This window comes from Colossoma macropomum, unplaced genomic scaffold (genome assembly GCF_904425465.1).
Source record: "Colossoma macropomum unplaced genomic scaffold, Colossoma_macropomum, whole genome shotgun sequence".
NCBI classification, from domain to species: domain Eukaryota; kingdom Metazoa; phylum Chordata; class Actinopteri; order Characiformes; family Serrasalmidae; genus Colossoma; species Colossoma macropomum.
Genome location: NW_023495938.1, coordinates 1 through 21,377, shown reverse-complemented (window position 1 = coordinate 21,377; position 21,377 = coordinate 1). Strand labels below are relative to the sequence as shown.

Genomic DNA, 21,377 nt, shown 5'->3' with positions numbered 1-21,377 from the left:
AAACTAAAATAATGTAAGTTCTTATAGACAGGAATTTTCAAAGAATATTCCAATGTATTACAATTCACATTTTCCACATGCAAAACAAATGAATTATAAGTAGCCCACATTTAAAGTTCATATCATGTTGAAATATGGTGTATGGGTTTTAGAATGGCTTAAAACAAACCTGAAGGAAAGAAAAATGGAAAATGAAAGATTTTCTTTCAAAACACTGTGAGGTTTCAAGATTTTTCTTTTTTTTATGAAATACATTATTGAGAGTGGACTTTAAACATACAAAACATATCAGTGCTATATTTGGCCAAATAACACCTTTATTAGAGAAATGAAAGTATTTTTCGTCCTACTTACCTAATATTAAGTAGTGTAGTTACACAGGAACAACATATGCAACAACAATGTAACTACTAATGGTTTAGTCACTGTTACAGATGGATTACAGAAGGACACCTTATGCAATTACACACATGTATCTACTTCAGTTTTGCCTCAGTGTATCTTAATAGCTGTAACAGCCTATTCTCTCATGTAATTACACACGGGCAATAACTTAAACGTAATTACATTTGTAATCACACTGGAACAGCAGTTTTTTTCTTTTTCAGAAGTGTTTTTTACATTGAGAGTTGCAAATTAATTGGTAATAATAATTAAGTAAAAATGTGTTATTTATATATTAATGACTGCTTATTAAGCATTAGTTACTGATTAAGTACTTAGTAATTAGTAATTGAGTGTTAACTGACACTGTTTAGTTTTTCACAAGTTAATTACTCACTGACTGTGTACTACCTGCTGATTAATACACTGATAATGAACTGATAAGTGTGTTTACTCACATAAGTAAGATGAGAATTAGTACTTACTTATATGTTAATCTCATTAGTTATCTGTTAATTTATCTACTAATAGAATGTAATCACTGAATTGCCACTTTGTTTCCTTCCCAGTAAAGTGATTATTCTTGTTATTAATTATACTATGAAGTCATGATTAAGACTTGACTAGTTTTTGATATCTTAATTTCTCTCTAGTTGCTTTTGTGTCCTCTTAAATAAAGAGGAAAATACAGATACATTATCAATTAACATTTAGTCTGTTAAATTCTAGCACATCTCATATGACAAGTTGTTTAAGGATCCAGGATTGGGTCTCCATGGTATCCCTCCAAAAAGAACACAAGATAATAGTATGACAGATGCTGTCAATATGTGTATGTCATTCTGTTGCTTATAAACACAGCTGTCTACATCCATGTCTTTGAATATGCATCCTGGGTATTAGGCCTGACCAGTATGTCCACTTAAGTTTCCTCTGTGATTCACAGTGAAGTGTGTACAGGCTGCCCTTAATCATGAGTTTGTAGTAAAATTAATAGATTAGTAGTGAAGATCATCACTTTACTTGAAGGCACACATAAAGCAGTAAGTAATGGTTCAGTAACATGAAGTAAGGAGTAATTAACTGAAAATGTAAAGACAATTCTGAGGACAGTGAAGCAGCTGAATTTGTGGAGGTGAAAGTAAAGTGTCCAGTACAAACCAAACACTGTGCTCCACACAAGACTGAACAGTGGAGGGAAATGTAATAACAGATCAGTAGATAAATTAACGGTATTAGCACGTTAGCTCTCATGTTATTTATGAGTAAACATGCTTATCAATTCATTTTCACTTTAATAAACAGAAGTTCGTACTCAGTTAATGAGTGAATAATCTGTGACCTAATGACAAACAGAACTATCAGTTAACATTGAACTCAGTTACTGATTACTAAGTAATTAATCAGTAACTAATGCTTTGTAAGCAGGTAAATAATATGTAAATAATGAGTATGTACTTTATAGAATACAGTTATCAATTCATTTGTGAACGTTTATGTAAAGCATTACAAATTACTGATGCATCAACGTAAGGAGTGCGTTTGTAAAATTTTAATGCTATTAATTATGTTTTTTGTTGTAATTTTCCAGAACCATGCTCCACCTCTTGCTGCTTTTGGGTGAGAATACTGTTTGTGTGTTTGTGTATAATATTCTGTCTTCTCGCTTGCTAAACCTGCGAGACACTTCATTAAATATATAGTTAATTTCTCTTTTTGTTCTTGAACTCTGTATTTAAATGTAAGCTTAACAATTGGTCTTTCTAACTTCCTGAAAATTCAAATTATTATTCAGTTCTTCGTTAAAGGTTAGATTTCGCTCATATTTTCAGTGTGAGATTGATATATGTAAATGAGCTCTATTCTGCCTCTGCTAATGTTGTAGTGCTCGTGCCTGCTAGCTCGGCAGATAGATAACAGGTTCTTCCAAAGAATTCCAAGAGGCCAGATTTTAACGACAGGAATGTTTACTCAGAAGAAGCACTGTAAAACTGAAACAAATGAAATATGCATTACAGTACACCCATGTGTCGAGCTCGCTTTGCAATACACATTACCAAATAACTCTATACTTTGTACAAAGGATCTAGGATGTAAGAATGCACAAGAATCGCCATCAAAATAACAGTATTTAGCTTGATGCTAATATGAATGGAAATTCTCCTAGACATGCTAACAAATTAGCGCCATTTTCTACGACGTGAATGTAGTGATTACTTCACACACATCGCTATTTTTTCCACAAAGGAGGTACATAAGAAAACTATCTTGTTAAGAAAATAAAGATATTTACTCACAGACATAAGCCTTTCACGACCTAACAATAGAAGTTTGGCTTGGAAAAAATGTTGCTTCTCTGCAGCATTGTACTCAAAGGCTGAACTACGGCAACTCTAAAGGTACAAACTTAAGGCAAACTGCTATAGAATATAACCACTAGAGGTCACTGTTGGGTAACAGACAGCACAAGCTCTGTTCTCATTGGCTGTGCCTCATTCAAAAAACAGTCCAGGCTGAAACATTCCTTATAACTTCAATGTGAATGGACAGCTGAAGACACAATACATGTATACACTGTACAGCCATATGCAAAAGTTTTGTCACACCTGGATAAATTCCATGTTCAAAGTGAAAATGAGTGAACGCGTCCACTACAGAGCATGAGCTAAAATATATGGCCTACTAGGCTTCTATTGGTTTGATAAGCTAATACTGTGGATGAAGATGCTAGATGTTTGATGTGTAAAATGACTTTGTGTCTTTAACAGGGTTTTGCACCCTTGGAGTTTGTCTTCCTCGTCAGTATCACTTTGTGAATGACTACAAGACCTGGTATGAAGCACAGAGTTACTGCAGAGAGCTTTATGTCGACTTAGCAAGCATTGATAGCCTTGAAGAAGGGCTGCAGCTTATTAGCTTAGTAAACATCAGGAACATTATCCCAGCCTGGATTGGACTGTATGATGATCTGAACATCTGGAGATGGTCTCTGGAGGATGATGACTTCTACAAGGGGAATGAGGGAAAGTTCAGAAACTGGTACATAGAGAAACCTACAAACCGGTATGGAAACCACCTCTGTGCCCTTTATTCAACTACAGATATGACATGGGCTGAATTGTCTTGCTCTTCTGAGTTCCCATTCATATGTTATGATGGTAAGCAAAGTAATATGTTCTATACTATGTGACTGTGTACATGAATGTGTGTCTGTAATTTCTATGATATATATGCTCCATCACTGTTGGAATAAAACCTTGTTACTTCATTTTTGTTATTTTCTTTCTTTTTTAAAAACATTTGAAAATAAAATGCCCTTCTTTAAAGTTACAATTTTGGAAATAAGAGGTTTTGTTGCAACAGTGACAATATCTACATACTGTGTTAAACTTTCCTAAAAGTACCAAAGCAAATTGTTTTAACTCATTTATCTGAAGCTCAGTGCAGTTATGATATATTGAGAAACTTTCAAAACAGCAAATCTGTGATGTAGTGCAATCACATTTCTTATCCTAATAAAGACACTGTCTTGAAATACTTTTGACCACTGAATGTTAGAATCCTACATACTTAAAAAAATGGTTCTTCAAGGGTTCTTTAGTAAAGAAAATGGTTCTATGTGGAACACCCTAAGAACCTTTTGCCTGACAAAAGGTGAAATTATTTGCATGGTGAAATCGTTCTTCAGATTGATGGAGTGTGAGCTATAGATGTAAAGTGTTCTGTATATCTATATAGTTGGTCAGTTGGCAGTGTTACTGCGCTTTCAGCTGACCAAAATCCTTTGTTTTTTTTCATGTCGCAGGCTTATTAGCTATTGAGCTATTCTTAGGTTACAGTATAAAACTTTGGGCCCCCTGGTGGGCCTATATATATATATATATATATATATATATATATATATATGTATATAAGCTCTTCTGTCTAACCTATGAACTATTGCATTTGTTTGTTCCTCTCAGGAAGTGTCAATGCCACTGAAAGATATGTTGTGGTTTCTCAGTACATGAACTGGACTGAAGCTCAGAGTTACTGCAGAGAGTTTTACACGGACCTGGTCAGTGTGAGGAACGACACTGAAAACAGGAAGTTAAAATCAGTATTTTTAGCAACTTTTACTTATGCTTTTTATACATATGATACATGGATCGGCCTTTATAGAACCAGCTCTTGGTCAGATAGGAGCAACTCTTCTTTCAGCAACTGGAAACCAGGACAACCAGACAATGCTGGGGAGAATGAACACTGTACAGCTGTGTCATTCAGTGACTTTGGCCAATGGACAGATGAAAACTGCATTCATACACTGCCATTTCTCTGCTACAGTGGTGAGTAGACTTCTTTAAGAAATGTACCACATAATGCCAAACCTTAGGAATATGAAACTGCTCATCAGTGAAATATTGGATGAATTTTGTTCCTTTTTTACAATATATAAAACAACCTCCACAAATGGTAAACATGAGCAAAACAGGCTGTAAATGCATTCTTATTGCTCATGCTTTTGATCTTTGACTCAAAATATTATCAAAAATTTAACCTTAGTAAAATGATTGGACAAAAAAAAAATCTTATCTGGAAATAAATATTCTTATCAAATCTGGGTGCGCCACAATTGTTGACACCCCTTCATTTAATACTTTTTGCAGCCTCCCTTTGCAAAGATATCAGCTCTTCTTCTTCTTTAAAGCTTATTGAGACTGGAAAACACTTGGCAAAAGAACTGATTCCTCCAAAAGGAACCTCTCCAGATCCTTAAGATTCCAAGGTCCACAGCATGGACTGTCCTCTTCTGCTGAACCCACATTTTTTTATGGGATTTAGATCAGGAGACTGGAGTTGTAATGGCAAAACCTTAATTCTGTGGCGAGTAATCCATTTTTTTTTTGTGTGTGTTGATTTTCATGTGTGCTTTAGATCCTTGTCTTGCTGGAAAATTCAGAATATTATATATATATATATATATATATATATATATATATATATATATATATATATATATATATATATATATAAAGTTTAAGCTTTCTGGCTAAATCAGTCAGGTTTTGATTGTATATTTGCTGGTATTAGATGGACTCTGCCATACTGTGTACAGTGGTGTTTGAAAATTTGTGAACCCTTAAGAATTTTCAATGTTTCGGCATAAATTTGAACAAAAAATCTACTGGATTTTCCCACAAATGTTAATGTTCATGAATCCACCATCAGTAGAGCACTGAACAACAAAGGTGTGCATGGCAGGCTTGCAAGGTGAAAGCTGCTGCTCTCCAAAAAGAACATTACTGCCCGTCTGCAGTTTGCTAAAGATGACATGGACGAGCCTGAAGGCTACTGGAAAAATAGGCTGAATGAGATCCAAACTGATCTTTTTGGTTTAAATTAAAAGTGTTATGTTTGGAGAAATGAAAACACTGCATTCCAGCATAAAAACCTTGTCCTATCTGTGAAGCATGGTGGTGGCAGTATCATGGTTTGGCCCTTTTTTGCTGCGTCTGGGCCAGGATATCTTGCCATCATTGATGGAACAATGAACTTTGAATCATACCAGCCAGTTCTAAAGTAAAATGTCAGTGAGCTGAAACTCAAGAGGACATGGGTCATGCAGCAAGACAATGATTTTACTCTATGGAAACATTATGGAAGGACCTAAAACAAGCAGTCTGTGTGAGGAAACCCACAAACACAACAGAGTTGAAGTTGTTTTGTACAGAGGGCTAAGGGACTAATCAAGAGTTGCCAGATACACTTAGTTGCAGTTTTTGTTGCAAAAGGGGGTCACACCAGATACTGAAAGCAAAGGTCCACATACTTTTGTGCCTCACAAATATGTAGTATTGGATCATTTCTTCAATAAATATATGACAAAAGTCTAATATTTTTGTAATATGTATTGAATTTGGTTCTGTTTATCTACTATTAGTACTTGTGTGATAACCCTGTGAAGTTTTAGGTGAAATTTATGCAGAAATATAGAACATTTTAAAGGGCTCAGAAACTTTCAAGCACCACTGTATCTGAACAAGTTGTCAAGGGCCTTTAGAAGAAAATCAGACCCACAACGTCACACATCCACCATCATACTTCACAGTGAGGATGAAGTGCTTTTCTGCATGGCTGTCCTTGGGTCTATGCCACACCCTGGTGTTTGTTGGGAAAAAACTCTATTTCGATCTCATCTGACTACAGAACAAAGTCCCTGTTCTTGACAGTGGAGGCTTTCTTCTGGCAACCCCCCAAACTACTTGTGGGTACGTAGGTGGTTTTTCATTGTAATTTGGGAGATTTCGTGACCCCAAGACCTAACCATTTCACAAATGGAGATTCTTCGTTGACCTCAATCATCCTCCTCACTATGTGTGGTGTCAGTACAGACATGTGTCCTCTTCCCAACAGATTGTTAACATCACCCCTTTTTTAAGGTCTTAATTATTGCCTTGATAGTTGAAATATGGCATTTTTTCTCTGGTCTTTCACACGGTGGATGTCTGATATATATTCCCCAGGAAAACAGAAAGTCATGGCTGACCATTTCAGTGTTCTTAATCTCTCAGGTGAATTTTAAAAAAAAAAAAGTAGGAATGGCAAAATGGTCCAGTTAGATTTCACCCTTAAGGATTTCTGAGAGTGCAAATAATTGTGGCATAGATTTAAGAAAAATATTTATTTCATTACAAGATTTTTTTTTTTGGTCAATCATTGTACCTTAAATAAAGGTTAGATTTTTGCTAATATTTTCAATAAACGATCAAAAGAATTAGTAATTATTAATCTTTGTTATAGCTCAAATTTGTCATGATTACCAAGGGTGCCAATATTCGTGAAGGGCACTGTATAGGCACCAAATACAGAGGAAATTGGATCACTAAAAACTGTAGAAGTAACTCAAAACTCCATGATAGTGAAACTGCACAAAAAAACTTCAAACTGTTGCTATAGTGAAAGTTACAGAACAACTGTGCTGTTTTCCACATGCACATGAAAAGGTTCTTCCTCATCACGTTAGGTTGCCAGATTCATGGTTTTCCTGAGACAGCTGGCTGGTTTGAAAGTGCAGACTGGGTGAAAATTATATAATCATGGGATACATACATGGTGTGAACAATTCTGTTCTAGTTTTTATGTATAGTTTTGATGGAAAAACTTGTGTCTGAATACTTTGCCATTTTGTGCTGTTTTGGGGGGGGGGCAGCAGAGAGGCACCATCACAGTGATTTTTAATACATAAACTCTTATTACAAAAGTGCATGACAACAAAAATCCAACAAATTATTAATAATTTATAGCACCTGTGATTCTGGCTCTTACTCTTACCAACAAGAGTCCTTGGCCAAGACTCCTAACACTACCTTCGCCTACCTGTGTAAAATGATCCAATTGTAAGTTGCTCTGGATAAGACCGTCTGCCAAATGCCGTAAATGTAAATGTACATTGTTTGGAGTGAATCTATACATTTAAGAAATATGTATATTCTCACTACACCCTTTACTTGAATAAGAAAAATGGTATTTTTGTTACAGCATTTAGGAATAAAAATCTTCACATGCCTACACAAGGAGTGTAGATTATTGATGCTTAATGCAATAACTTACAGTTCTACCATTTATATTTCTCTAGCAACATCACCCACATCTGTTCGTCAGTATCACTTTGTTAATGAGAGTAAGACCTGGACTGAGGCACAGAGTTACTGCAGAGAGTATTACACTGACCTGGCCACCATAGATAACATGGAGGAAATGAACATGCTCAATAACACAGCAAATGGCAGCTGCTCTGGTTTAGCCTGGATTGGACTGTATGATGATCTGGACGGCTGGAGATGGTCTCTGGATGATGACAGTTTCTACAAGGAGGGAGAGAGAGATTACAGAGCGTGGACCCATCAGCCTGACAACTATGGTGGAAATGAGCTGTGTGTCTATATGAGTTCTTCTGGGACATGGTTTGATAAATCATGCAATACAAATTATCCATTTATTTGCTATGATGGTAAGAATTTTCTTAATCTACTTCTTTTTGGTTTATTTTCTTCTTTGTAGAAGTTGTTGATCATTTTGTTGATCTATTTTAGGAAGAGCTGGATCTGAGAACTACATCTGGATTACCCAGCGCATGTCTTGGCCAGATGCTAAGCGTTACTGCAGAGAGCACCACACAGACCTGGCCAGTGTGAGGAACTGGGCAGAAAATCAGAGAATTGTTGATATTTCAGGTGGCTCTGATGTTTGGATTGGTCTATATAGGACCAGACAGTGGTCAGACCAGCACAGTTCCACATATGAGAACTGGAGACCAGGTCTGGATTCTGTGCCTGATGAACCAAACAATGGTTTGTCAGATGCTTCTGGCGAATATGGTAACCAGCACTGTACCGCTATATCATTCAGCGATTCAGGCCAGTGGACAGATGAGAACTGCTTAGCCACGCTGCCTTTTGTCTGCTACAGCAGTGAGTTCTTCTTCTCTACTTGTTTCTTTTTAGTGCACTTTATATTTTACTCAGACTGAAGAGCTGCAGTAGATAACACATCCTGTAGAGAACACATCTTCTAAACACTTCACCTCACTTTTAATATGGAAGGCATTCATTCATCGGCCACTTCATTGGGAACCCCAGTCTAATTCAGGGTGGTACTCCCTTTACTCTCAAAACAAGGATTCTGCAAAGTTCTGGTAACATTCTGCTGTGATTCTAGTGTCTGTTGACATGGTTGCAACATGTAATTGCTGCAAATTTGTCTGCTTCACATTTATGCTGTTGAGCTGCTCTACTAAAATAAGATCTGGTAATTTGGGAGGTCATTGTAGCACATTGAACTGACCGTTCTGTTAATACCATATTGATATGATTTATACATCGTGACAAGGCATTATATTATACCGAATGTGGCCTTTAGAACACAGATAAATGGTGTCTTCAAGCAAAAATAAATAAATAAATAAATAAACTTAATTTTTATAACACCTTTCATATGTCACAATTCAGTTTGAAGTGCTTTACAATGACAATAAAAGACAAAAAACAGAAAACATAAAACACAGAGGAAAAACAAATCAAATCAATTCTAATAATCAAAATACTCCAACAAATTCTGAAAATAAATACTTCTATAAATCATAAATTAATATTGAATTTAAATAAGTGATAAACTAATAATAAAATGAGTCAAGAAAAAAGCTGTATGTCTTGTAGAAGCGAGTTCCACAGTTGGTACAACAGGGCATTTCAGTCCATAGAATTTTGTCAGTTGCTTGATTCTGCTTGAAATACTTAAACCACCCCATCTGGCCCAACGACCATCAAAGCTATTTATTTACATTTTTTTAGCATGTACTGATTTTTGCTCTACTGAGCAGGTAAGCAACTATTCCTAATAAAGTGGCCATTGAGTGTGTACAGGAAACAGCTTGTGAAAGTCTTATTGTCTTGTAAAAATTAACAGTACACTTGCACAAAAAAGATGTTCATTTTGCGTTCCTGCAAGCAACATGAGATAATTTCTGTATAAACATGATATGTGCTCTATCTTTTTAATTTTAATATACAGGGTTCTGCACAGGATCCTCATGTGTTCCTCATCAGTATCACTTTATTAATGAGCCAAAGACCTGGGCAGCAGCACAGAGGTACTGCAGAGAGAATTACACTGACCTGGCCACCTTTGATAATGTGGAGGAGGTAAACAGGGTCATTATGACAGTAGGTGGTAGTTACTCTGGTTTAGCCTGGATTGGACTGTATGATGACCTGAACAGCTGGAGATGGTCTCTGGATGAAGATGGTTTCTACAAGGAGGATGAGAGGAACTTTAGAAAGTGGTACACAATGAAACCTAAGAACCCAGGTGGAGAAAGTTTATGTGTGAGTGTTTTACGTGTTGAAGGAACATGGCATGAGTACCCTTGCGATACCACATTAGGATTCATTTGTTATGATGGTGAGTACAGCTGCAATGTGTGTTACACAGGAAAACACTTTCGACATAAAGGATAGAGATAACTTTTCTTTCTAAAATGTTCATAAATGTTCAATTTAGGGAGGGAGGATGCCACAGAAAGATACGCTGTCCATTTTTGGTACCTGACCTGGAATGCAGCTCAGAGTTACTGCAGAGAGCATTACACAGACCTGGTCAGTGTGAGGAATGACACTGAGAACCAGAAGTTAAAATCATTACTGAGGTATCAATATGATTCACATTTTTGGATTGGCCTGTATAGAACCAGGTCTTGGTCAGATAGGAGCAACTCTTCTTTCAGCAACTGGAAACCAGGACAACCAGATAATGCTGGGGGGAATGAATACTGTACAGCTGTGTCATTCAATGATTTTGGCCAATGGACAGATGAAAACTGCATTCATACACTGCCATTTCTCTGCTACAGTGGTGAGTAGACTTCTCTAATTAAAACTTTCCACACTCACAATACATTATTATTACTTTATTAGGTCCCATTGTTTGGATGGTCTCTTAAATATGTCAAATATCAATATCAAAATTATTACTAGTCTATCTATAAGTTGAATTAGGGTTGGGATTAGGAGTTGGACCAAGGTTTAGGATGAGGTTTAGGATTAGATTTTAGATTGAGGTTAAGGTTGGATTTAGGGTCGGAACCAGTAATTTCAGGAGGTTTGTCATTAGCATCAGCACAAAGATATTTAAAGTGACTGATACATCTGTTTAATTCCTGCATTGGTTAAATGCTTTTCTGAGCTGCCAAATGTAATATACATTGGTAGGTCAAATGATATGACACCCTCAAAGAGATCAGGAAACACACGACACACATACCCGTCTTAAACTGGTTAAAAACAGAATCAAATTTGATGCCAACTGCACTGTTGTGTCATTCTTTTCTCTATCCCATAGATAACAAAGGTGACAAGACTGGACTGCTTTTGTTGTACCACTCAACAGTAGATTTGACTAAAATATTTTTGTCAATGTACAAAATTAGCAGAAATCTGCATTCTTACTTAAATTTTCCACAAAGCCTACAACATCTTGAGAGCCTAGGCACAAACCCACCCCTCAAAACATGGCTGCCCTTCAGGACAATATCACTTTTCTCCATCTCCTTAAGGTCTACCATCAACTACCTAAACACTGTTTCTTGCCCAAAATGTTAAAAATCATATTCTGGTGCATTTGATCATTATTTCATATATAATATGGTAGGATATCATGTAGCGTTAAATCAAAACAAGCATGTTATGGATTTTATGGGTTTACCACCTCAAATGAGTCCTGGTAGAGTAACAGGGCTAAAGATGACCCTTTCGTCTAAAGCAAGTACTTCTACAATACAGCCCCAAAAAATCATACATACCATCAGGGCTTGTTCCACATTCTTATACAGTTTCCCAACCAACTCCAGTGGGGAAGTAAACATTTCTTTGAACAGATCGATTGGCAAAGAACTCTTTGGCTGTAAACTGTTTTGAACATTGTTCTTCCTGTTTTAATCCTCCACAAATGGCCTGAATTACTGATACAGGTAACAGCAGCGAAGATTAAAGCTTCAAATAAAATAGTGTCAAATTCTTAAAAAAAGAGAGTTTCATCCACATCCACACACTAAGGACCTCATCTGACTCGCAGTGTTCAGACTCATCAGGCAAAGATGTGTCAAGACTCTGTAGACCTAACAGATTGGCTAGGGTTAACCAGCACTTTTTCCCACAGATGTTCAAATGACCAGTTTTATGTGCTTTAGATACATAAGAGGCAAATGTAGATTTTACATTAAATATATTGTCACATTCTCTGAAACGACAACCATTTTTTTCTGCCTAATTTAAAATAATCTCAACTGAAACTGGGAATGAGAGTCCTTGGGCAAGACTCCTAACACCTTCGCCTACCTCTATAAAATGATTGAATTGTAAGTCCAAACTTAAAACGAATCTTTAAACACATCAAAATAACGCTCTCACGATGATGCTGGATTTCTAAACTGTAGGTGAATGTGGTCATTGTGAGTAAGATCAGGGAGGGAAAGATATTTTTAGTTTTAGGCTATATCTTTTAACCCCTAAAATGGCCCAGGAAATTTGGCCCAAAGTTTTATTACACACTGCTATAATATAAGAATAGCCAGTTTGCAATACATTACTTGCATACTGTACCTGCTAAATATAAGTCTTAGCATGTAATAGGCCTGAGATTTTAAGGAGTTAAATGTTTAAACATAACACTGTTCAAAAACTACAGTCTTGGAAATTCCTTTAATTTCTACTGAAAATAATCTCAAAGAAAAAAAATGTGGTGTTAGTTAATCTGTAGTTACTGCCAAATGGACAGCTTACTGATTTAACTGCAAATGTTTACACAACTCCGAATAAATGAGCTTGGGATTCAAACATGCATTCTTAGTCACTCTTTATTAATTGGACTAAACAACAAATAGATCATCTTCCTTTTCATAATTGTAACAAAGATCCATTAAGATTAAGCATTAACACTGATTTCTTATCCTCCAGGATTGTAGTATCACTTTGTTAATGAGAGTAAGAACTGGACTGAAGCACAGAGTTACTGCAGAGAGTATTACACTGACCTGGCCACCATAGACGACATGGAGGAAATGAACATGCTCAATAACACAGCAAATGGCAGCTACTCTGGTTTAGCCTGGATTGGACTGTATGATGATCTAGATGGCTGGAGGTGGTCTCTGGATAATGATAGTTTCTACATGGAAGGAGAGAGAGATTACAGAGGGTGGTATCGTGAACCTGACAACAAAGGTGGAAATGAGTTGTGTGTTTACATGTCTGGAACAGAGGAATGGTATGATGTTTCCTGTGACAACCAATTTGGATTTGTGTGCTATAATGGTAAGAGTAAAAATCAGTCTCTTACATCATTTCATTGTCTTTTTTATCAGTTGAATGCTTGACCAGCACAGGATCAACACTGAATTTCTCCCCATGCAGAAAACATAACAACTAAATAGTGCACTATGGTAGCTATACATTCGACTTTGTCTGTTCAGTTCCCAGCCAGGCAGCCTAAATGAACATGCCCACATTCTCCTCCAATTGTGATATAAGCATGGGAAAGAACCATTTGTGCTACAACAACAACAAAGCTATGCACTGATGTTCAGTACTGACTGCTTGCCTTATGTTTGAACTCCTATCTTTGCAATTTACCACTTTATGGTCTCATATGTTCTCCCACCCTTAGGTACAGGCACATATTTTTATTTCTCCAATGGAAAGACTTGGGCAGAGGCTCAGAGCTACTGCAGAACATATTACACTGATCTGGCCAGTGTGAGGAATGAGACAGAGATGCAACAAATATTGAGAGTCTCAAATGGGGAGTTAGTATGGATCGGTCTGTATAGAAACCGACTGTGGTCAGATCAGAGCAATTCTACTTTCAAATATTGGAGACTGTCTGCTGCATCAGAAACACCAGAACCTGATAACGGTCTTTATTCAGATGGGCAACATGGAAATCAGCAATGTACAGCTGTGGATCTTAAACATTCAGCCCGATGGACAGATAATAACTGCTTAGCCAGGCTCCCTTTCATCTGCTACAGTGGTAAGGCAACATATATATATATATATATATATATATATATATATATATATATATATATATATGTATAGTTTTGTTTTTATTTAATCTGTTTTGTTGTTCTTTTTACACTGATAAACATAAACAGACTCTTTCATATCAAAGTGAAAACAGATCTCAATACAGTTATTTAAGTCATCACAAAGCTTGTGGAAAACAGCACAGTTTTTCTGGTTGCCTTACAAACATTGTAGCTTAAAATCTGTATTGTTGATGCAGTTTCACCACAGCAGCTGTTTTCAGACTGTTCTATGCAGTTTCTCTGCAACAGCTTTTCTCCAGCTTTTTACTAGGATTGGAAAGGTGTTGCTCACTGGTGTTTAATTTTGGGGGGCAAATAGCCCAATGCGCCCCCTTACTTGGTTCCTAGGTACTCTGTTCTTAGTGGCAGCAAAAAATATAGTTACACGTTTTCTCTTTGTTTTGCCTTTTGTATGTATGATAATGGACACTCCTCACCAAGAAACTCCAGGTAAGAAATGTGAATTTTATGTGCTCAGATGAAAAGTAATCATTTTTAAACCACTGAATGATTAACAGTGAGGAGGTGTTTCCAAATGAGATGTACTGAGACACTGCTGTTTCCTCAGGCCCTGTTGTGGGACTAAGAATGAAAGTCAAAGCTGCAGGGAATCTGGCACAATCTCAGATTAAAGCATTGCTGCTAGAGCAGGTGAGCAGCATATCTGACTGTTCTGTAATTATTTGCTTGTCTAATCTGATGTGAACTGTTTCTACAGAAAAGTAGAGATTTTACAGAACAATCATTAAAACCATTCCACCAAAAAATTAAGAATAATGACATATAATAAATTGCTTTTTTCTTAATAAGTAATAGTTGTACAGTGTGTGGTGTAATTAATGCTTAATATAATCATTACAGAAACTGTTTTACACATATATAACAAACTGTTTGTGTTAACATGAATGCAAAAAGTAAAATTTAGTTTGAAGATTGTTTTTTTTTCCTCCTACAGCTACAACATGAATTTGGTGCACTGGGGTTTCCCAGCAACTTCACTGTGAAAGTAAAAAATCTCAGTAAGTCCAGTCCATGAGGGAGGCAGAAAACCTTCGAATTCACCAATACTTTGTCCTTCATTTTCTGTTCAGCTACTCAGGAAATAATGGTGGTTGGAATGCTATAATAATCATACAGAGCTGTAAAACTTTACTATGTACTGTACTTCATTTAGATTATAAACAATGGATGAACTATTATACCAAAAAAAAAGCAACATTTATAGGGGAACTTCATGTATTGTATAATATCACTACAAAAATAGTCACTGCTGAAACTTTTGGTAAAGTTTCGGTAGAGTTTTGGTTACAAAATTGTTCAAACATTTATTTTAACAATATAAATGTAATTACGGTATAGAGTCACTCAAAGCACAAATATATTAGTCTAAAGTCAAAATCAGTTAAAAGTCTGAAATGTGTTTTTTTTTTTACTCTTATTTTGAAATTCAATGGTCCAAATAGATTATTCCTACATTATTCTTGTTGTAATTTAGGTTTTGTTTTCAATAATACTATTTTAGTGATTGGTTGAGGGTTTTGGGGGGTTTATTTGTGGAGTCATTACTGGTGCTGTAAGAACAAAACCAATTTTTGTCTGTTCTTCCTAAAAAGAGCAGTTGGCAGGTTTATATTTTGTAAAAACTGAACAGTCAAAATGGAGATACAAGATTTGTTCTTACTGCAATATTATATTTTATTTTGATTTTTTTTCCTGATTTTTAACGCTTTTATTGCTGTTGTTTAAATGTTTGTCTTGATTTGCTGTTGTTAATGTCCTTAATAAAAATAAAAGCCCTTAATAATGCTCTTTATTGTATAACTCATTTTGCTAACATTTTATTTGAGTTGTTATTTTATATATAATTAATAAACACCAACAAATTAACAAAACATATCAACTAGTGAAACCTCTGTAGACATTAAAGTGAACACTATATTACAGTTTGTATTGTTGCAAGAGCAATTGTGAGGAATCTGGCATAAATACATTGTAAATGTTACTGAATGTATTTGAAAAGTTTGTACCATTTTTAGAGAGATGAGGTTTTGTCCTGACAACAGTGATAATAAGCCTTAGTATGTAATAAGACTGGGCTCTGATTTTGGTGGTTGCCCATTTTATTTTGTATTGCACTTCAGTCAGCATTAAAATTGTCAGCATCATTACATATTGATACTCACTGATGCCCTTTTCATATCTATTCACCTGCTTATTTATTACTGAATAGAATGGCAAGTATTTCAACATAGAAGTTTATCCTTCGGCAGCATCTTACCAGTACAGCACTGTTTCCACTAAATTCCATAATTGAAGGCACATGGAAAAAAAAAAAGGATGTCCAGATGTCCATTGTCTTCATAGCTAATATCACATTTCTAATATACTGGCCATTGAAAAGAAGTGAAAAATAGAAGTTTCCAGTAAAGGAGATGGGAATTTTATTTCAAACATACGTTTTGCAAAGCATGTTTGGCACAAGAGAGTCCACTAGATGTTTTCCAAGATTGAAGGGATACAGATTATTTGGGGCAAGTCCCTACGTACGCATAGTACTCTCTACAGTCACAACCCTGCAGTTAGAGACCCACACCTGTCCTGACAGCAGGATATGATACAGATGTTGTACACCACTGCACTGTGTCAAAATGTTAAAAAATGCTGTGAAAAAGTGACTTTTTTATAGCATATCAGAGGATTCCCAATGCTTTGCAGAATTAAGGTAAAAAAAAAGCACATTTACTGAACTTCTTCCACAGTTCTTTGTGGCTGACACTTGGGAACTCCTTGGATCTTTTTGCAAATTCAGGGATGTAAAGTTCAGGGCTGTGTTCACAGGCATTGGGTCAAAAAAACTGCAATTTTAATCCAAAATGAGCATCAGTAACACAAACCTTAAAAGTTTAAATCATGTCGAAAACCAGAAGCAGTCAAAAACCAAAGCAGGCCCAGTAATGCATAAAGGAACAGCAAGCAAAACATGAAACCACAGAGTTTAAGTGCATGGGTAGATGTGTCCCAGCAATCCGGAGGTAAGAATGATTAGTAGTGATGGAAACTAGTAAGTATTCTGTGAAAGATGGCCCTTGATGATGGGTACAGAAGGTGTGCAAGGGCCCCATCTGGTGGGCCATCTGAGTAACAGCAAAGGTCAGACTGACAAGTACACACTCCATTATACAGAATTACAGGTAACACTTCATTACAATGTTTACAAATAAGTTATTAACTGATCATCAATACTGTGAACAACTTATTAGTTATGAGAATGTACAACACACTATAGCATTAATAAACAATGAGTTGTACATCAGTACAGCAGTTACTAATTATGAACAGTTTCAACTTTTGCTAATGTACAATGTCTATTACTACAAATTAGTATAACTTAACAGACATTAGTTATAAAATAATTTAGCTATAATACATTTTGTTAGCACTTATACACGATATGGACAAAAGTATTGGGACACCCCTCCTAATTATAGAGTTCAGGTGTTTCAGCCACACCCATTGCTAACAGGTGGATCAAATTAAGCACATAGTCTTGCAGTCTTGATAGAGAAACACTGACAGTAGAATGGGTCACACTAATGAGCTCAGTGACTTTAAACATTGTGCTGTCATGGGATGCCACCTCTGCCACAAGTCAGTTTGTGAGGTTTCTGCCCTGTTAGATCTGCCCCTGTTAACTGTAAGTGCTGTTAGTGTAAAATGGAAGTATTTAGGAGCAACAACAGCTCAGCCACAAAGCAGTAAATCAGGGTGGGACTGAGTGGTGACGCGCACAGTGCCTACCCTCTGTTGAGTCACTAAAGAGTTTCAAATTGTCTCTGGAAGCAACATCAGCAAAATAACTGCACGTTAGGAGCTTCAGGAAATGGGTTTGCATGGCCGAGCAGCTACACACAACTGCATGACTGCATGGTGCCAACTGTTTGGTGGAAGAGGGATGATGATATGGGGTTGTTTTTCAAGGGTTGGTCTAGGCCTCTTAGTTCCAGTGAAGAGAAATCTTAATGCTTTAGCAGACCAAGACATTTTGGACAATTCTATGCTTCCAACTTTGTGGGAACAGTTTGGGGAAGAACCTTTTGTGTTCCAGCATGACTGAGTTCCAGTGCACAAAGCAAGGTCCATAAAGGCCTGGCTGGGTGAGTTTGGTGTGGGAGAACTTGACTGGCCCTCACAGAGCCCTGACCTCAACCCCACCAAACACCTTTGGAATAACCTAGAACGGAGATTGTGAGCCAGGTCCTCTCATCCAACATCTCTGTCTGACCTCACAAATGCTCTTCTGGATGAATGGATAAAAATTCCCACAGACACTCTAAAATCTTGTAGAAGCTTCCCAGAAGAGTGGAAGCTGTTATAGATGCAAAGTGAGACCAACTCCATATTAATGCCTATGGATTTAGAATGTGATGTCATAAAAGCTCTTGTAGGTATGATGTGTAGGTGTCTACGACTACTTTTGTCCATATAGTGTACATACTGAAAAATAGGCTTATGCCACTATTAGAAAGTTATACATATCAGTAATTTGCTGCAATGATTTATAGACATATATATGACTGCACCTGAACCATTACTAAAACTATTACTAGAACCATTGTTTTTACCCTTTTTAAAAAGTGTAGTTTATGGAATTTTAATGTAAAGTGTTACATTTTAAAAACTTTTTTAAAAAGCTTTTTTCATAAGGTGAAGAAAGTAGTAGTAATAATAATAATAATAATACTAATAATGATAATAATAATAATAATAACAATAATAATAATGGCTACATGTGGGGTTACAGTACACCACACTACAGACTGACGACACAGAGGGAGTGTCTACCACAAACACTTCCTGGTTATCAGAGAAAGGGAAAGAAAAATCAATGGCAGCATCTTGAAATTCAGGTAGGCTCTCATTTCATACTATGGATTTTTTTCATTTTTTCAATGCTTTTCAACTTTTATTTTGGACTCTTTGTGCAGTATTAGAATGCTGTAGTATTAGCAGAGTCTCATTTTCATCACAGTACCTGGAAGGTAAACAGCATTTTCCAGACAGATTTTACAGTAGTGCTTGAAAGTTTGTGTACCTGTTAGAATTGTCTATATTTCTGCATAAATTTGACCTAAAATGTCATCAGATTTTCATACAAGTCCCAATAGTATATATGGAGAACAAAATAAACAAATAAGACAGAAACATTAGAATTCATGATCCAGTATTACATATCTTGTACAGGACTTGTGTGAAAATCTGAAGGGTTCACAAACTTTCAAGCACCACTGTAGGAGTATAACAAATTAGGCATGGATTGTGAGTGTCTCTGAAAACATGTAGAAACATGCCGTATGCTATCATATCTCAGGTGGATGCGAACTGGTGTTTAGACTGACCTTGTACATCTAACAGTGGACCGGTTTAGCAGGTTTCTTTATTGCTGCTTCTTTGCCCTCCAAACGTAGTGATAATTCCAACTATAGCTATATTTTAACATATACATAACCTCACAGCTCAGAGTAAGAAAACTTGCAGAAGTAAACAAATATCAGTCTAATGATTTACATGTCTGTTTATAACTTATAAAGGTTTTAAAGGTTTTTGTTATTTAGTTTATGCTTAATGAAAGGTGTATCGTGCTACAGATCTGGGTCATGTTGTTGCTAGGTAACCAGTGACCACAGTTTCCTGCAAAACAAGACTGCAAGCAAAGCTATTTGTATATACTGCTACAGTGAAAGGGTGCACTTTAACCAAAGTCACACGTAAACCTGTTTTGTATTGCAGTAACATCCTTATCATTTAGGATGTTACCACAAAGCAAAGCAGGCGAATGTGTGACTTCTGTTTGGTTAAAGTTACTTTTTTTGGTCTTTGCTTGATGGGAAATGCATTAAAGATGCAGTTTTTAAGTCAAGTGAGTTTTGATTAACCACTGCACCACTAGCACCACTAAATAGTTTTAGATGGACACACTAAAACATTACAGTGGTAAGTTCTATGGTAATGAGAACAGCTCCAATATGCTGTTTCTTTGTGCTGTTAGACCCAAAACAGTGGATAAACCAGTGTCTCTGATTTAACTTCAGCTTAAAAGTCAGTTCAATAGCAAGATTCACATTTACAGTTAACACAGTGGCTTTAGTCAGTTAAAAAGCTGTGTGCTAGATTGTAATGCACTAGTCCAAACATCATATGATTAGACCTAGAGCAGGGGTCCTCAACATATGGCATCAGAGCTGCGTGCGGCTCTTTTACCGCCCTGTTGCAGCTCCACAGAATTCGATTTTTAGGTAAAAATGAAATAATCCTCCTTTTCAGTAAAATAAAGCTCTGCTGATCGTTTTAACACAGTATTAACAATAAATGGTCTCAAATGCTGGAGTTAATGTATAACTGCTTATTCACCCTTTAACCCTGAAGGTTGGTGCGCAGACTGCTGGTCACATAGCAACACAGATAACAACCTGGCCTAGCTGGTAGCTAACGAAAAGGCAAAGAGAAAGATTTAAGATGAACATCAACAATTTGGAGACAAATGGATTTATTTGCATTTATAATCACTCCAGCTGGTTTCCTGAAACGTTTAATCTGCAACAAGAAACTGTCAAACACTAAAAAGTTGCAGAACTAAAGTCAGTTTCTCCTTCGCCAACCTCTTGATCAAACTGTCCCGTTCCACCTTAAATAGGCCACAGTTACATTCTGGCACCTCGGGCACCATTTAAGGTGGAATGTGAACATTAGAACAAGAAGCTGGCAAAGGAGAAGCGACTTTAGCCTCGTAAAATTTAAACGTTAAAAGGCATTTTACAAGAAACTGTTCTACTGTTGAGGAAAACTTTCCTGCTGGAGATGCGAGAAAAGCAGCTATAGTTAAGCTAAAGCTTAAAGCAGTCTTTTTGTTTTCTTATTCTATTTACAGACAATGGGATCTGCACAGATACTTACAGAGTGCTGAGAAATTTAAGTTACATAATGGCATTCATTCCTGCAGGTAAGTTGCATCTTACTAAATGACCATGTTTACCTTTCATTTATTTAATTTCCAGTTAAATTAGGCATTAATTTATTTAGAGAAGATATTGTTGAGGAGATTAGATACAAAAAAAAATAAAAATCACTTGAGGTAGGCCAGAGAATGTCCAGTTTCCAAAACTGGAGTTCAGACTGTGAGAAAGAGAACCTGTAACCAGCTTCTAAGACTGAAGTTTGGAGGTATGGAAAAAATTCCCTGCCAATTTGGTTGAATCCTGCCATAAAGAAGGGTGGACACACTAATACTTACTCATATTTGGTTGTTGAGGCTTCTATGTCATTTTCTGCCATATATGTTTTGTGATTCACTTTAGTTTTATTTCTGATGCTG

The 21,377-nt window shown here is 36.3% G+C and overlaps 1 protein-coding gene across 1 annotated transcript; it reads left to right on the top strand.

The window, feature by feature from the left end:
* Positions 1–1,979: 1,979 nt before the first annotated feature.
* Positions 1,980–15,044, top strand: LOC118803639 (macrophage mannose receptor 1-like). Its single transcript, XM_036564100.1, has 12 exons — positions 1,980–2,004; positions 3,153–3,542; positions 4,347–4,712; positions 8,003–8,377; positions 8,460–8,837; positions 9,937–10,326; positions 10,426–10,776; positions 11,263–11,309; positions 12,884–13,238; positions 13,585–13,950; positions 14,577–14,659; positions 14,964–15,044. The coding sequence occupies exons 1-12, from the start codon at positions 1,980–1,982 to the stop codon at positions 15,042–15,044; spliced, it is 3,207 nt and encodes a 1,068-aa protein (XP_036419993.1).
* Positions 15,045–21,377: the final 6,333 nt, after the last annotated feature.

What these genes read in the sequence shown, in the direction of transcription:
- LOC118803639 (XM_036564100.1), top strand. Translation starts at nt 1,980, where the DNA reads ATGCTCCACCTCTTGCTGCTTTTGG. An exon ending in GCCATTTCTCTGCTACAGTG is followed by an intron (nt 4,713 to 8,002) that starts GTGAGTAGACTT and finishes ATATTTCTCTAG; the next exon opens with CAACATCACCCACATCTGTT. An exon ending in AAGCATTGCTGCTAGAGCAG is followed by an intron (nt 14,660 to 14,963) that starts GTGAGCAGCATA and finishes TTCCTCCTACAG; the next exon opens with CTACAACATGAATTTGGTGC.